The following is a 17,516-nucleotide window of genomic DNA, read 5'->3' on the forward strand; positions in this document are numbered from 1 at the left end:
CATGCTCTCAGTTCTCACCTGTAATACCTGAGTGGGCAGAAATGTTCAGGAGCCCTAATTCACCCCTGAAAAAGGTGAGGGTCAGGCTCCCCTGGAAACTGAATGGTGCAGTCAGGACTCAAACCAGGTCAGTCTGTCTCCAGAACCTAAGTTCTTAACTCCTATGTCCCATGGCTTCCGTGTCTCGGAAACCTCAGGCAAGCATCTTCCCCCCAGGATCTCAGTTTGTCTATGAAATGCAGAGGGTCAATGACGCTAGTGGGTACAAGAGATAAGGTAAACACTCGGGAGCCAGAAACAGAATAAGAAATGGGCCCCTGAAGTGAGGTGTGAGGTGCAGAGATGAGTCTCCATACCTCGGGAAAGGGAGCAGAGTGGCCTCCACCCACTATCTGGGTGGAGTGAGGCCACCATCAAGCTTTTGCTTAGGGCTCAGAGCTAGGCCCCTTTGCTTAGGCCCCTTTGCTAAGGGCCAGAACTTTCTATCTGTCCCCCAAGTTTCAGAGAGGCAAAGCCAAGACCTGTCTACCTCCACCAATGTCTTTTCTCCCACCAAACCAAACTGTTTACCCCATCTACTCACTCCATCTGCCTTCCCAGCTGGGCCTTTGTTCATACTGTTCCCCCTACTCTTCCCCATCTCCTCTTACTTTCTTCCTCCGGGTAGTCTCTCCTGATCCTGCAGCTCACAGATAGACTAGAACAGACAGAACAGATAGCTTTAGCTATTTCAATGCCATTTCACCAAGCTCCCATACCAATGGAACAGCATTTTCCTTTAAGCTCTGGTCCTCGGTGCATGGCTCCCTGCCTTCACAATTTGCTCAGTTTCTACTGGAGAAAGAGCAGTGGCCCTTCTCCATCTGAATCTTTCACTGCAGCAGATGCCAGGAAGGTTGCCTGGAGTGTCTGGAATGCCATGTTACCATAGTAACAGCACACCAAGGTTCAGGATGCTTTATCCCCCATGAGCTGCCCTGGCAGTGCCATCACAGGCTGCTGGTGGAATCTTCCTTAATGAGCCAAAAAAAAAAAAAAAAAAAAATCCCATTAATGGACAAGCAATTGCTCCACTGGTGTTGAGGTTCAGGTCTTGCAAACTCACTTGTGGGCCACTCAAGTGGCTGTTGCCTGATAAGGAGGCCCGACCCCAGCTCTCTGCACTATGGCTCACTCGGGGTAATACAGTTTTTTAACTGCCTCAGCCAACAAAGCAGGCCCTCCCCCACTCCAGCCCCCAAATTACCGCTTCTCTTGTTTGATGCTGCCAGCCAGGGATCTGCCTGCGTGGACCCTGGCAATTAGCACAGCACTTGCATTTGTTGGGGAATTAAGAGTCACTGATTAGCCTAATTCCACGCCATTTATAGGCAGTGAGTATCAGCCTAAGATTGACTTTTCCCAACAGTGGCCCAGAGGTGGCTAGATCATGGCCCGAGTCGGAAATGGAGGCAAGGGAAGGGTGAACCAGACTGCGAACCAGGAGGAGAGACAGGACTCACCTCCAGGCCTGGCAAAATGTCAGCCACTGCCTCTTCCAGTTCTGTTTGCCTAGGAAACCAAAGACCAGAAGATTGAGGTCATGCCAGTTTCCAAGTCAATCCTGACCAAAGAGGGAGCCCATTTCCTTTGGATAGCCTCCCTGCTGAACCCCACTAGGAATGCCCAGCCAAAGGACTGGTGAGGGTTTCTGAGGCTAGAGAGTCCGAGTTAATTGTAGCTGGATGGGCAGGACCTTGACACTGTCTACACTCTGTTGCCATATCACCATCTAAGGGCCAGAACTTTCTATCTGTCCCCCAAGTTGATGTCTGGCTGGCTCCTCTTGGAATCTGAATGCCCCACGATCATTAAGATTCCTGCCAAAGAACCCCAAATGGCCCCTCCAGGATACATAGCCTCCAGGATACATTCCCAGATTGTACAGGCCCCACACCTTGGATGGTTGATCCCTATTCTGACCTAGCAAGAGCCAACTCCATGGTGAGTATGGTTCCTCTGGGTTTCTACCCTTTCCTGCCAATTTGCTTGTATGCAGCAGAGACGAGGCACAAGCATGTGGAGCTCGCTATGTGCCCACGGACACTGGGTAACTTCCAGATCCCTTCAAGGAACAGCATAGGTATTGGGGCCTGGCTGAGCTTCCCCCTATTCCAAAGTCCCTAATTTCCCTGTTTTTGAGCCAGCTTGCTCAAAAACAGGGGATATTTTTTTAAAAGATTTTATTTATTTATTTGACAGAGAGAGAGAGATCACAAGTGGCAGAGAGGCAGGCAGAGAGAAAGGGGGAAACAGGTTTCCTGCTGAGCAGAGAGCCCAATGCGGGGCTCGATCCCAGGACCCTGAGACCATGACCTGAGCCGAAGGCAGAGGCTTAACCCACTGAGCCACCCAGGCACCCCCCAAAACAGAGGATTAACCTAGGTCTTCCTAGTTGCTCAAACACAAAACCATTTTGTTTTTGTTTACTTTCGTAGATGCCTTCAGGGGTACAGAATGAACCATCAAGGAATACGTAGTCTAGGTGATCAGAGACTTCCTGATGAAAAAGAAAAAAAAAACAAAAACATTAGGGGCAGGGGAGGAGGGGCCTTCCAAGCAGCAAGAACGTGAACAAAGGCTTTGCTGGGAAGGGAGATGGTGCTTGCAGAGCTAATGGTGGTAGCTCCGTTTGGTGGAAGAAGAGGCAGTGCACGAGGCAGGAAAGGGGAATAAATCTGGCATGACAGGTAGGGGCATATCACTGCAGATGGCTCAGGAAATATAATCCTCAAAATGCCTGACTACAGATTTTGGACTTAATCCAGCAGCCACTGGAAGCCACAAGACTTTTGAGTAAGGGAGTAGCCGAATCAGAGCTGCGCCTCAGAAGCAAATTTGGGTAATAACTGTCATCATCACTGTTGTTGTCGTCACGGTGGAGAACAGTGAGGGAGCACTTGGACTGAACAGGGAGGAGGGGCCACAGGAAGATCTGCTTGGAGGCAGAGGCAAGGTCCAGGGGAAAGAGCGCAGTCCACACTATCTCAGATGCAGTGGGATGTATAAGAGGGACGGCGGGAGAGAAAGCAAGGAGGCAGGACCCAGAGGGCCTGGCCGCTGTGAAGCTGCAGGTTCAGAGCGGAGATGGGAGTCAGCCTGAGCCAGAGGACTGGGAGGTTGGAGGTCACAGCTAGATCTAGGATGTGAGACCCTTTGATTCATAAGCCTGGTAGATGGATCTAGGATCCACTTCTGAGGACATAGTCAAAATATCCCTCTTGTCACCCTGACTTCAGGAAAACATTCGGGGAGGAGCAAACCATGACAGAAGGGCAGCTCTCTCAGGTAGATTTACTCTCCCACACTCTGCCCTACTCCTACCAACCAAGAACCTGCTGGCTGAAGCGAGAAGGAAAGGACCAGGAGGGGGTGTCCTCTCCTAGCTTGCACCCTTGTCCCTTCTTGGTTGGAGGTCTTTCTGTCACAAGAAGCATCAGACTGGGGCCCCCAGATAGGGAGGGGGTTTAATCCACTTTGCTTGCTTCTCTGTCCTTAGGGACCACTGCTACCCATGCCCCTGGGGATGATGGCTCTCAGAGGGATGGCAAGTGCTTCCTTCTCCAAGACTGCTCCCACTCCTCATGACCCACATGAACCCTCTGCTTTCACAGGAGAGCTTTCCACCCTTCTCTACCCTCCCCTATGCTTTATGGTCTCTGCCTGTGCTCACACATGCTCCTTTTACTTCGGCCAGTCAGGAAGGCTCGATCCATTTCTCCTGGGCCAGCCCAAATCGTCGTCTAGCATTCAAGACTCGGCTCCACTCCTCCTTCCACTAGAAAGTCTACAACGAGCACTCCTTCCCTGAGCTGAGCTACAGCACTTCAAAAAAAGAAGTTCCAGAGCAGGAAGGGAACTGGGAGATCGCTGGCCCAACCTTCTCAACGTGACAGAAGAGGACACTAGGCACTGGAGAAGGGAAGAACTTGCCCAAGGCAGAAGGACTAAGGCTAGGTAAATTCTCTGAAGAAGCCACTCAAGAACTTTATGGCTCTTTATGGCTCTGCTTTGTTTCTGTTTGTGTTTGTCCATAACACGGATTGGGGTCCATGACACTGGGGGCGGGGGGAGTGCCTCTGCTATGTCTTCAACTCTGACACAGAGCCCTGGCTTGCAGGCAGCTCAAGAAATGCAATCCTCATTAGCCAAACACTCAGGAAGGCAACAGGTCCTTAAGAAAAGCAAGACACGGTGAAGAAGGAACAAACTCCTCCCTCCAGCGATTCCCCACTGTTCTGGGATACGAGCCAAGCCTAGCCTCTAGACTGGGGTGGACAGAGATGATGCATTCAAAAGGACTATTGCATCCAAAAGAGATTTCTGCAGCCAATGCCAGGGTTCCAGCCCAGAGCTTCCTGGGAGAGTAGCTTGAGAGGCGGGCAGAAGGGGTCATGCTGAGGCCAGCCTCTGACCTGCGGGCACTGGCGATCATGGTCACACCAGCTATGGAGAGATTTTTTTCTTTTAAAGTTGACTCTTCAGGTTTTTAGAGCGAAAAGAAATCTTCAAGATCACCCAATCCAATTCCCAAATATTTCAAATAGGAAAATTGAGGTCTTGGTCAGGAAAGAGACTGGATCTTTCCTCGTTCTAACAGAACACGGTTCCAAACCTCTTCTTAACTGGGTCCCACATGGATATAGAACGAGAGCGCCCGGGAGGGGGAAATGGTCACCAGTACTTCCCATGCTGGGTTTTAAAATGTCCAAACTCAATTACTGACTGACAGGTGATCCAGGTTTAAAGAAAGTATGCGGTTTGACTAAGGCTCCAAGTGAAGGACCCACTTGCTTGAGATCATACAGCTAGAAAAAGGTTGTACCAGAACTCAAGCACGGATTGATCTGGTTCCAAAGTCCTTCCTTTCTCCACTGGCTCATGCTGCCACCCACGCTGCCTCTAGGCTCAGAAGAGAGGAAGAAAAACAGGACAGACAGACACCCTGAGAGTCTGAGTAAGGGTTCCACTGGCCACATACTTCCTGGGGGATCCCTTCTTTTGCCTGAGATCCTGAGCCGGGTGCTGGAGACACGGAGAGGAAATGAGATCCAGAAGCGCAGAGACTAGTAGGGAACTCCCAGGGAGATTCTAAATGAGCAGTGATAAAGGTTGGAGGAGAAGCACACACAGTCCTCTAAATTCTAAGAAAGAATGAGGCTGAAGAACAGAACAAGAAAGGTATGTGTGAAAGAACTGGCCTGCAGGATGCGGAGTTTCCCCTCTCCTCCCACCCACCACCACCCTGCCCCCTGCCCCCCAGCCCCGGGCCACGGTCATCTTTGTGCTGGCGGAGCACAGCGCCATGCCTGGCCCGCAGAGGCAGGCACGACAGAGTTGCTGAGTCAGTACACAGATGAATGAAACTCCCACCCCAAAGGGAATCGAGATGCAGCTCCAGTCCCTGCAGAGAAAGGGACTGCCCACCCAGTGGGGTCCTGCGCCCCCTCCATCTGTAGAAGGGCAGGAGGCAGCTGGCGGGTCCAAAAATGCTGACACAGACAGGGACAAGAGCTTCCAGCCCCAACTGACTTCTCCATGGCAACAAGCTGACAGAAAACTGCACGGGAGACCAGGAGACCGAGAAACCAGTTTTAAAATAAAGACACAAAACACTGAGTCTAACATCACACTTGCAAAGCAAGAGCTCAGCCTCTCAGGCCCCGAGGAGGTGTAGGCACAATCAGGAAAAAAGGTACTACCTTCCAAGCCACCTGTCCAAGCCGCCCGTTCCCCTGCCAAGGGCCCCCTATGCCTCCCCTCCTCCTGGGTACTCCTCCAAGAGCTGCCAGGCACAATCTCTCTTGCTCTGCGCTCTCCAGGCACTGCAGCAGATCTGACAAGCAATGGTAGGGGCTCCCCCGGGGCTGGAGCCGGCCATGTCCTCCAGCATACAGGCGGTAGCAGCCGGCTTCCTGTCACACTGCAGCGGCAGTGGCTGCCGCAGGGGGCCAAGGAGGAAGAGCAGGGCAGAGACCCCTTTCCTCCTTCTGTCTCCTGATGTTCAAATCCTGCTTCATCCTTCAGGGCTCAGCTGTATTTGCCTTCATCTCCCCAGGATGACTCAATCGCATGCACCTTCCGGTGTAAATCCAAAGCCCTGTGTTTACATTTCAAATATAAAACTTTTCATTATACTTCTGCTTGCAGCAGTCCACAAGACAGTCTACTTTGCATTCTACGTCTGCTTCCTCATTCTGGACCCCTCCTCCCTAGTAGAGTACCTGGTCTGTGATAAAGTCTCCTTAAATGTTGTCTGAATTGTCAATAGCATGACAAGACATTCTAATTTGAGTAGCTGGAGACCAACCCTCCCTCAGTGTATGGGCGTCCATCCACTGAGACTAGCCTGTGCCTCCAAAGCCTTGGGAGCTTCGGGAGTGTGATGGTAGTACACCCTCTCTGATGCTGCTGTCATCCCCACTGGCCTCCTCCACTTTCTGTCTACTCTCCCTGCGCTCTCCTATAGATGCTACCATATTTGAAAGGATACCTCCGAGCGAGCTGGGCTCCATTCTAGCTACACCACCTCCTCCTGTCTGTGTGAACTGGGGCAAGTCATTTAATCTCTTTGAACCTAGTCTGCGGAAAGCGAACAATCCATTTCTCTGCCTATATCCTGCCTACATCATGAGACTGGCAGGAGGAACAGAGATGACACATTGAGAAGATGGCTCTGAAACCTATAAGGCAGGGGCGCCTGGGAGGCTCAGCAAGTTAACTGTCCGACTCTTGGTTTCGGCTCTGGTCATGATCTTGGGATCCTGAGACTGAACCCCGCACTGGGCTCTGTTGTCAACGTAAAGTCTGCTTGAAATTCTCTCTGTCTGCCCCCTCTCTCACACACACACACACGCTTTCTCTCTAAAATAAATAAATAAAATCTTAGATAAAATAAAAGCGGTGAGGTGCTATGTGTGCAAATCTACGGTAATGGAGTATGGTTTCCAACATTTTGTAAAAGAGGAAGCTGAGGCCTACATTCAGGAAGTGACTTGTCCATGATCACACAGGGAGGCAGTGGCAAAGGAGGGTCCAGGTCTAACTCCTGGTTTGGAGCTTTTTCCTTAACCTTATGCTGCCTTTGAAGTCCCATCCAGGCATTCTTTGGGCAAAAGCAATTCCACATTCCATTAGACTGAGAAGCAATTTGGATCACCTGCGGAGTATGAATCCCTGAGATGGAACGGAGGCCAGCTCTGTACTTCCAGGCATAATGCCACCTGAAACATTCTGGGCAGGGAGTTAACTCTCACTGGCCCACCAAACCTCTCCTCGCAGCCGCTCCATCCCTGCTAACTAGCCCCGCGGCAGAAAGGCCATCCTGGCAGGTCGAACAGCCTTGCCCAGGTCTTCCAATCCAACCCCCAAAACAAAATAATGAATTCCACACTGCAGGTACTGGAGAAGCAGACCGGGAAGCCCGGACAGAGCACAGAGGAAAACTGGTATGGCTCCGACGGCAGACTTCCACGGAAAACCACGGAGGGGACTCCAGCTCTCGACTCAGTAAGTAGGGACATCGATTCCCTAGGGTACAGAGTCAGCAGAAATAGATCTCAGAGAGACAGGAGGGACACACAGGTCTCATCGCCCAGATTCTAACCACTTCCAGGCCCACATGCCAGAGACGTCACTGAGTGAAGCCTCTTTGGACCTCAGCAATGACTTTGAAAAGAAGAGAGAAAGAGAGGGAAGGGAATGTCTTTGTTGAGAACCTGAGCCCTTTTGTGGTGTAACGGTTAACTCTGTGCCACCCTGGCCAGCTTATAGTGACCAGCTGTTTGGTTAAACACCCATCTAGATGTTGCTATGAAAGTATTTTTTTTTTGAGATATGAGTAAGTTACAGTCAATTGTGGTGGGCCTCATCCAAACCGTTGAAGGCCTTAACAGCCAAGACTGATGTTTCCTGAAGAAGGAATCCTGCCTCAAGGCTGCACTACAGAAACCCTGCTTGAGTTTCCAGCCTTTGGATTCAGGACTGTGCCATCAACGCTTACCTAAATCTCTAGCCTGCTGGCTTGCCCCAAAGACTTCAAACCTGGCAGCCTCCACGATCATGTGAAACAATTCTTTAAAATAAATTTAGATGGAGAGAGAGATAGATCGATTGGCCCTATCAGTTCTGTTTCTTTGGAGAACCCCAACTAATATATGAATACATGAGAGGCTGGGTGTTTTCATCTAGCGGACTTCATGTAATCCTCTAAAAGACCTGAGAGGTAGGTCTTGCTATTCTGATGTTTACTTACAGATAAAGAAACTGAGGTCCAGAGAGTTGAGTCACTTGGTAAAGGAGTTCCCAAAGCCCATGCTTTACTGATTTCATCATAGGGCCTGAAGAAGCAGAATTTCTCTGAAGAACACTAGGACAAGAATTTTTCACAAACAGTATTGCTGCTTCCGGAGTTCTCCTTCTCCATGGGGGTGCAGTTAATGCCAGCAAGAACTGGGGGTACGAATAGTTTTGTTCATTCAAGCAGGACACCCTGCTTTTGCAAAACATGGTCTTTAGGCTCTCCACTCTCCCCTGGGATGTGTTTCTGATGTGGGATTTGGGTCTGCATCTATCCTCCAGGGTCTCATCGTTTTTAAAGCTGAGCTCTGAGTGTCGAGTGTTGGGGGAAGACAAGGATTTTGTTTATCTATGAGTGGTTTTTAGCCTGAAGGCAAATCCAGGCTGCAGCCTATTTCTATCTGACTCCTGGTGGGAAGTGGGTAGATAGACTGTGTTCTCTGCTCAAATAACAGGCCATGAAGGGGCTGCGTTCCCCAGGGCGGTGATGGAGCAAGCAGGCTTTGCTCCGCCTCCCCAGGCTGCCCTCTCCCCACCCCAGGCCACTCACCACTGCCTCCAGGGAAGCGGGGGAGTTCCTCCCCTGAACCACATCAGCCCAAGGAAGGACGAACCTCTTTCCTCTGTTCCCACTAGTGCAGCAGAAGCAGGGCAAGCTTTGCAGGTGGAAGTTTACTAAATGTGAGGGGCACTAAAAAGAAAGAATCCCAGCAATCCAAAAAAACATCTACAGGCAGGAAGAGTTGCCAAGGTGAGGTTTCTGACTCTTTAATTTCGTCTCTCTCCCTCCAAGGGGTTGGGACATACATCTGCAGCAGCCTTTCCTTCCTGTCATTTGAAACTCCCACCGTTCCCACTTGGTCACTGTCTTGCTTATTGCCCCGAAGACACAGCCTCCCAGAGCAGTACATGTTAAGGTACATAGAAGAAATGACCCTGTTTGACATACCGGCTAAAGGGACAAGTGACTATGTGGTCCCAAAACTGGCTTCTGCCAGCACAAGCACAGCCAGTCCTGTCTGAGGATCACACTTTTCCCACCCTGGTTGGGACACCTGTCCTACCGAGCCTTGCTGCCCTTGGGACCCAAGTCAGGAGATCCAGAATCAACTCTGCCTTCTGGCTAGGCCAATCCTCGAATTTCTGAGCTCTGATTTGGGGGGTCCTACTTACTCCTCTGATAATGGCGTGGAATGGGGTGACAAGCAGATGCCATCACTTCTCTGATGAAATCTCAAAGAGAGAAGTGGCCTTACCCATATAGACCAAAGGGTCCTCCTCTGAGGACCAGGAAAAGTCCTCCTTTCCCTTAGGAAGCCTGTAGGAACAGGTGCATTGTTTCCTGTGTTACTGAAAAACCAGGGAATCCCCCGCCTCCTTTGCAGCTGGTGTTACTGTGTACCCCTTCTTTCCCCCCCAAAAAAGAGTTACATGCATGTTTACAGTAGCCACTAGAGCTTAGGGTCACCATCAGCCAGCACTCCAGGGAGAGGCAAAAGCTAGTGGTAATACCAAGAATAACCGGCATTTACTGAGCATGTACAATGGACTAAGAACTACTCTGAGCACCTCACATGCATTAACTTGCTAGTCAATCTTCACCACAACCCCTAGACTTAGGTCCTTTCATTATACCCATTTTACAGACAAGAAAACCAAGGTGCTGAGAGAGTAAATGACTTGTCCAATAGTATATAACTAGTAAGTGTCATCTCTGTTCCTCCTGCCAGTCTCATGAGGTAGGCAGGATATAGGCAGGGAAATGGACTGTTTGCCTTCTGCAGACTAGGTTCAAAGAGATTAAATGGGGACGCCTGGGTGGCTCAGTTGGTCAAGCAGCTGCCTTCGGCTCAGCTCATGATCCCAGCGTCCTGGGATCGAGTCCCACATCGGGCTCCCTGCTTCTCCCTCTGACTCTGCCTGCCACTCTGTCTGCTTGTGCTCGCGCTCGCTCTACCTCTCTCTCTGACAAATAAATAAATAAAATTTAAAAAAATCTTCAAAGAGATTAAATGACCAGGAATGGATGGATGTCCACTGCTATCAGTAAGGTTCTTTTAGCAGCTGACTTTGAATGAATGAGGTTTCCAAGGCTCCTTATTATAAATAAATATATAAATATATATATTATACATATATTTTCTATATCTAAAGTTATATCTATAGATATATATATTTCTCTCCTTCCCTTAGATGGAAAGAAGGCCTAGGAGAGCCTTATTCCCATGACCAGGCACACATTTCCCTGTCATTGTATCTGAACACTACATGCTTAAAGCTTCCTGGGTGTCCACTCTACCCAGGTGCTGCTCTAGGAGTGGCCTCACACGTGAACCTACTTGTGTTCGAGATGGAGTGAGACACAGAAAGCAGAGTCTTCCCAGTGGAAGGGCAAAGGCTTAGAGGGACCCAGAGCTACCATCCAAGTCCTGTGGGGATTTAGACCAAGTTTCTTAATCTCAGAGTTTCAATTTCCTTATCTATGAAACAAAAAAAGCAAAGAAATTCTTTCAGGGTAGTTATAAGGAAAATAAAAAGAGAAGCATGAAATTTTACAGCAGAGAAAGAAAACATGTTTATTAAGTACCTATGTGTCAGACTTTATATGTATGTATCTCATTTATATTTCACAGAAACCCCATGTGATAGCTTCTCCCCTTTACCATTAAGGAAACTGAAGCTCAGAGGGGTTAATGTTTGTTCACTGTCACATAGTGGCATGGCTGAGTCGTGAACGTAAACCCTCTGGCTTGAGTCTGGAAACTTCACCGCACACCAACTGCCTCTCTAAAAAGGCCCAACAGGCTCCCCAGTTCCATTGGGGGGGCACCTCAGGCCTTTCCCTGTCAGCGTGGCCCTTTCCTAAGGGCTGAGGTGGCACATGCCTCTTGGTGTCTGTGAGATTTCCATAAAACAAAGGAATGGATATTCCAGGCTTGAACTTGAGTGACCAAAGGGAAAGGCCCTTCTGCCTCTTCTCTCAAGTTTCTGGGTAGGATTCCTCCCTGGACTTTCAGATCCCATGGAGAAGAGAAGAGGCCATCGTGATAAGGTCACTGTGGTTTGACCTTGAGGGACCAGAGGCTATTCCTTTGCAGAGCCTTGAGCACCCATGCCTGGGAGGTGGCAGCTGCTGTTGTCTGGGACGTGGGTACAGAGATGGGCCTTTGGCAGCACCAGGCCCTGGGGGTGACTCAGCACCATCTGGCTCTGGCCCTCTGCCCCTACAGGACAAACCGCAGAAATCACGGGTCCTCAGAGTGGCTCTGATGGGGGCGTGTGGCCTGGATCTGTGCAGTCCTAGTAGTTGATGCGGTCCCACCTGATGCCCACTCCCGGTCACCCAGCCCTGTGGGGTCTGCGGGAAAAGATCAAGATGATGTTTCCTCTTTTCCATCCTCATTTTTGCTGTCCTAATTTAGGCCCTCATCCTCATTTCTCTAGCACAATAATATTAACTAACACGCACGTGAAACGCATTTTGTTGTTGTTGTTGTTTTTTTAAAAAAATTGTGCTAAAACATATCCGACATAAAGTTGGCCCTTTTAACCATGTGTAAGTGCACACGGCTCCGTGGGATGAGGCACGATCGCACGGTGCAACCGCCACCACATCTCCATGTCTTCCCGTGACGAAGCTCTGTACGCATTAAAGAATAACGTCCCATCTCCCCCCTCCTCGGCCCCTGCCACCTGCCGTCCTATTTTCTGTCTCTCTGAGCACAACTGCTCTCAGTGCCGGCTATGAGTGGAGTCAGAGCGTTTGCCCTTTGTGACTGGCTTATGTCACTGAGCGTGACGCCCTCGACAGATCTCCGTGCCGTAGCGTGCGTCAGAATGGCCTTCCTTTCCAAGACTGAGTGTCCCATAAAGACCATTTGCTTACTTAATCCTCCCAAGAGTCCTCTGAAGCAGATACGTTATTATGTCCACTGTACAGAAAGGAGATGGACGGACAGAGAGACGAAGTGCTCGGATCCCTCTGCTGACAGGGAGCAGAGCTGAGATTGAGGCCCAGGAGGTGGCTTTCCAGAACCTCATGCTTCCTCACTCTGCCGTGAGCTCTGCGTCTTCTCCCCAACATCCCTCTTACTCACAGGCCTCCTGAGCTCCACTCCCCCATCAGGGCAGTGATCTTTCTAAAGGACCAATCTAGTATTTTACTGCTCTCCTTCAACCCCTTCCTGGATTCCCCACCTATGGGTGATCTTAAACCCACTAGCACAGCCTTCAGGCCCGGCCCTGACCCAGCTCCCACCTCCTTTTCTGGCCTCTCCCCATGGCTCTCCCAAACCTTAGTCCTCAATACCCAGACTCTGCCTTTTAACCTGCTGTTCTCTCTACCTGCATTGCCCGCTCCCCAAATGCATCTTTGAAGGCTAGCCTAAATATGCCCCCTCCTCCCTGGAACTCTCCAGGCAGTTTGTCCTGCTTTCCTCTATGCTTCTGTAGAACCCAAACGCTGCTCTGTAAGAACACTGCTCCCATTCCCCTGGCTGGTCAGTTTAGTCCTCCGTGCCCCACATATTAGAGTATGAAGACTCCTTTTCAATATCAGAGAACCTCAGGATCTTTTCAGACACGCTGTTCAAGCAACACATAATAGTAAGAAGTCACTATGAATTCAATAAGCTTTTAAATGTAACTGTATCTGACTCAATATGACCCCATCTCCAAATATTTGAAAGCAATGCTGCTTAGAGGTGTAAACAGTGATTTGGGGATCCTATTCTCTACCCTGGATTCTAGGTCCCAGAGCTTACAGTTTGTGAACCACTGCTCTGGCCCAGAAAGTGAGTTTCTAACACAGTGGAAGTAACATTGATGGCCTCTATTATATTCTGGGCTGTGCCAGTCATTTCTCATTTTTATCTCCTTTAAATCTCAAAAAAAATCCATATTTTTTTCCAGACAAGAAAACCAAGGCTTGGAAAGGTAAAGTATGCCTGGACAGAGGTCACACAGTGAAAGAAAGGCAGCGTGGGATGTGACGCTCTGTGTTTTTCTCCTTTGCTGTATTACCTCTGGGGTAAGGACCACAAGGTATCCATCTCTGAGTTCCTACCGCCCCCCTCAGAGCAGTGTTCAGGAAATGCCAGGGACACAGCTGGCATGAACCAGAGAGCCCTTTCCCCCACATTCTCAGGTCCCCCATTTGTACCAGCATCTCTGGCCAGGTTTCCCCAGCTGCAGGTAGCACAGAGAAGAAGGCATGGTGCAAAACTCGGGAGATGGCAAAGCATGGCCCACTTCTCCTCTATACGCTATTTCCCTCATTTAGTAGGTATCTCCTCCCCAAGCCTGGCTCTAGATGCCCCCCTTCATTAGCAGCCCTCTGCCTCCCTGCTCTCGTCCTTCCCCCCAAACTTCCTTTCCATCTCCACCTCAGCCTGCTCTCAGCTAACAGTGGTCTCAGACTAGTTCCTACCAGATCTTAATGCTGGTAGAGCCAGATGTGGGCTTCCCATGGCCACTTGTGGTTTTTGTTTTTAAATATTTTATTTATTTGTCAGAGAGAGTGAGAGAGCACAAGAAAGGGGAGCATCAGGGAGAGGGAAAGCAGGCTCCCGGCTGAGCAAGGAGCCTGATGCGGGACTTGATCCCAGGGCCCTGGGATCATGACCTGAGCCAAAGGCAGACACTTTATGACTGAGCCACTCAGGCACCCCACCACTTGGGTTTTAAAGTAAAAGGACAGATTGCTCAAAAGTCTAGCTGGTCAGGAGCCATGGGAGGAAAAGAATGGATTTCAGAGTCAAGCATCTCCTGGAATCCATCCTTGATTCGGCTCCTTCCTTTTTGAATGCCCTCAGGTAAAGCACTTCCTTTCTGTGAACCATAATGTCCTCAGGTGGAAAACGGGACTACAGCCCATCTCACAGGCTATTCAAAGGCTATATGACCTTGCATCATGTGGTGGGTTAGTGGTCCTCCAAAAGATATGCCCATATCTTACCCCCCAGAACCTATGAATGTGTCCTTATTTGGAAAAAAGTCTTTACAGATGTGATTAAGTTAAGAATCTTGAGATAAGAAAATTGCCTGGTTTATCTGCATGGACCCTAAGCACCATCACAAATGTCCTCTTAAGAAAAAGGCAGAGGGAGGTGGGAGGATGGGGATGCCAGGTGATGGGCATTAAGGAGGGCACGTGTGGTGATGAGCACTGGGTGTTGTATGCAACTAATGAATCACTGAACACTAATCAAAAACCAATGATGTACTATATGTTGGCTAACTGAATATAATAAAAAAACTTTTTAAATAAATTTAAAAAACAACAATAACAAAAGAGAAAAAGGCAGAGGGGCTTCTGACACAGAGAGAAAAGAGGAGGAGGCAGTGTGACCTTGGAGACAAAGATTGGGGTGATGGGGGCCACAAGTCGTGGAATGCCAACAGCCATCGGGAGCTGGGAGAAGCAAACGATGTGCTCCCCCCATATAGTCTTTGCAGATGTAATTTTGTGACTATGCTCAGGGCCTTGAGATAAGATCATCTGGGATTATCCAGGTGGGCCCTAAATCCGATGACAAGAGTCCTTATAAGAGTCAGACCAGAGAGACAGACACAAATAGGAGAAGGCCATGTGAAGACAGAAGCAGAGAATGTTCTCAGCCATAAACCAAACAACGCTGGGAGCCACCCCAAGACGAAAGAGGCAAGGACGGATGCTCTCCTGGGCCTCTGGAGGGAGCACAGCCTGCCGACACCTTGTTTTCAGACAGAACTGTGCCCCTCAGACTGTGGTACTTCATTGTTGCAGTCCTGGGAATCAAACACTGTGCTTATCTCCTTAGCTCATCACACATGACATCCATCTCCTGCTTTATGTCAGAGCCATATGGGCCACATGTATAAGAACGTGGGCCTCTCAGGGAGGGGGACTTCGTCTGATGAGGGTCACTCCTAAAGCCCTAACGATCAGCATGGTGTCAAGCACATGGTAAAGGCCCAATCTGTTGGTCTGAATACATGAGTGAACTGTAGTCCTCCGAGGGCAGAGGCCGTATGGGATTTACTTCCACATCCTCAGCACCCAAAGTAGAGTACCACACTCCAGACCCGTGGAACGGCCCCCTCCTTTCTAGTGCCAAAGGGGCAAATCTTATCATGCCAGTAACCAGAAATAAACCTATGGGCTTCAAAGAGGCCTTCAGTTCTTTCTAGACCTTGTTTCCAAGCTCCTTCTAAACAGAAGCCTTGGAGAGAACCCATGACTGCAGAATCCGGGGATGATATTGTTTAATTAAACAGAGACTCAAGTCACCAGCCTCTGGCTCAGGCTGGGCCTCTGGGACCTGAGCAGGCAACATTTCATCATTAGGAGGAAAGGAGATGACAAACTCTTTCCTGAAAGAACCCAGCAGGCAGTCAGAATTACTGGATGTGGATAAATAAAACCATTATTTCCGAATACATATCCCAGGCAGCACTAAATGCATTCTCCGTATCACAGGCAGGACTAAATTTAGAACTGGCAGTTTGAATCATATGCTGATTCCTGAAGAGAAATACCAAATTCAAGGGGGGGGGGATCAAGTGAAATATGAAAATAAAATGCAGTCTTAATCCCTCAGAGCAAGCTGTCAAGAGAGGTGAGGGCAAAGTTTCCTGCACAGAAGTCTGACTAGAAAGGCCATGGGCCGCGCTAGGGGGCCCAGGGACTGCAGCCTGTGGGGAAGCCTCTGGAGCGTGTCTCTGTGCAGAACTGCAGGGGCAGGAGGGGAATCTGCATGCTGAGCAGTGATGTGGGCACACTGTTGCCACAGCGCTGCCACACGCTGTCGCACTGAAGCCTTTTCTCAATCCTGCTGTGAGGGTGCTGTCACCCCCATTCTGCGGCTGAATCAAGTCCAGTGGAGTGAGGGGGCTTGCCCGGCTCACAGAGTCAGGGAGCAGGAGAACAGGGACTTATTTTAATCAAGTTCTAATTTTAGAATAGTGTGAGATTTATAGAGAAGTTGAAAAGATAGTACAACTCCCAAGTGCCTCTCCCCAAATAGGGGGCCCTTCTTATTAACCTCTTATGTGAGTGTGTGGCTCATCTGTCACAACGAAGGGACCACTATTATTCACTAAATGCTACACTCTGTTTAGACTCCCGGAGGTTCCCCTATGGTCCTTCTGCTCCAGAAGGCCATCTGGGACACCACAGAAGGCTTAGTTGTCACGTCTCCTCAGGATCCTCAGGTCTGTTACTGATTTCTGACTTCCCTGTGCTTGTCAGCCTTGACCATTTTAGAAGTACTAGATGGTATTTTGTAGGACGCCTCACAGTTTATTTTTTTTTGACGTTTTACTCATGGTTAGGCTGGGATTCACAGAAGTGAAGGGCCCTCCTCATTGCATCATATCCAAGGTATTTAATATTGACTTAGTTTATCAATGATGCTGTTCACCCCGATCATCTGGCCTTAGTAACATTCGCTGGGTTTCTTCCCTGTAAAGTTCTGCTTCCTTCCACCAGCCACCCCTGTCTACGCTTTGGAAGCAAGTCACTGAGCAGAGCCCACACTCAGGGAGTGGAAAGTTAGGTTCCAGCTCCTTCACAGGGGAGAACCTACATAAATTATGTGGAATTGTTCTGTATGGGAGAGCAGGAACTAAAACCTGGTCTATGTGAGACACCACCTATAATGTGCTCCATCCCTCCATTTTTCTCTCTCATTGCATCCTGTTTTTCCTTGACAGTATTTCTCATAATTTGCAATCACATATTTACCAATGTTTTATGTATTTACCAATTTGTTGCCTAACCTCTGCAACTCCCTGTGTTCCCAGGTTAGCAGGCATCATGAGGTCAGGGATAGTTTTGCTCATCGCTGTAACCCTAGGGTCAAGCAGAATGCCTGACACTTAGTAGATGCCCAGTAAATGCTTGGAAAATCCTGGTAGTATGGCAACAAGACAATGCCATCCCTGCCCTTGGGGCAGGCACACATGAAAAACTTATTATATAAACTTCCACATACATACAAAGTAGAGACAATATTCTACATAATTCTTAATTGCAAGCAGCTCATAATGAATATTAAAATATACACGTAGGCAAAGTGCATGGGAATATAGGATAGGGAACATTGCACATCACCCCAGGTGCTTGCAGGAGGAAATGTTTGGGTGGGCCTGAAAGGATGGATAAGATATTAGGGTATCAAAGGGCAGAGGGCATAGTT

The 17,516-nt window shown here is 49.2% G+C and overlaps 1 protein-coding gene across 3 annotated transcripts in view; it reads right to left on the reverse strand.

Annotated features, from left to right (window-relative positions):
- The window catches only part of SERGEF (secretion regulating guanine nucleotide exchange factor), a 227,113-nt gene that overhangs the window by 17,693 nt on the left and 191,904 nt on the right, over nucleotides 1-17,516 (reverse strand). Inside the window, exon 12 of one of the 3 annotated variants that reach the window (XM_044258920.1) lies at nucleotides 1,503-1,551. The exons of the other annotated variants lie outside the window; for them this stretch is intronic. Within the exon in view, the coding sequence (XP_044114855.1) occupies nucleotides 1,503-1,551 (49 nt within the window). The remainder of the gene's footprint in view (nucleotides 1-1,502; nucleotides 1,552-17,516) is intronic. 3 annotated transcript variants of the gene reach the window in all.

Source organism: Neovison vison, chromosome 7 (assembly GCF_020171115.1).
Source record: "Neovison vison isolate M4711 chromosome 7, ASM_NN_V1, whole genome shotgun sequence".
NCBI lineage: Eukaryota > Metazoa > Chordata > Mammalia > Carnivora > Mustelidae > Neogale > Neogale vison.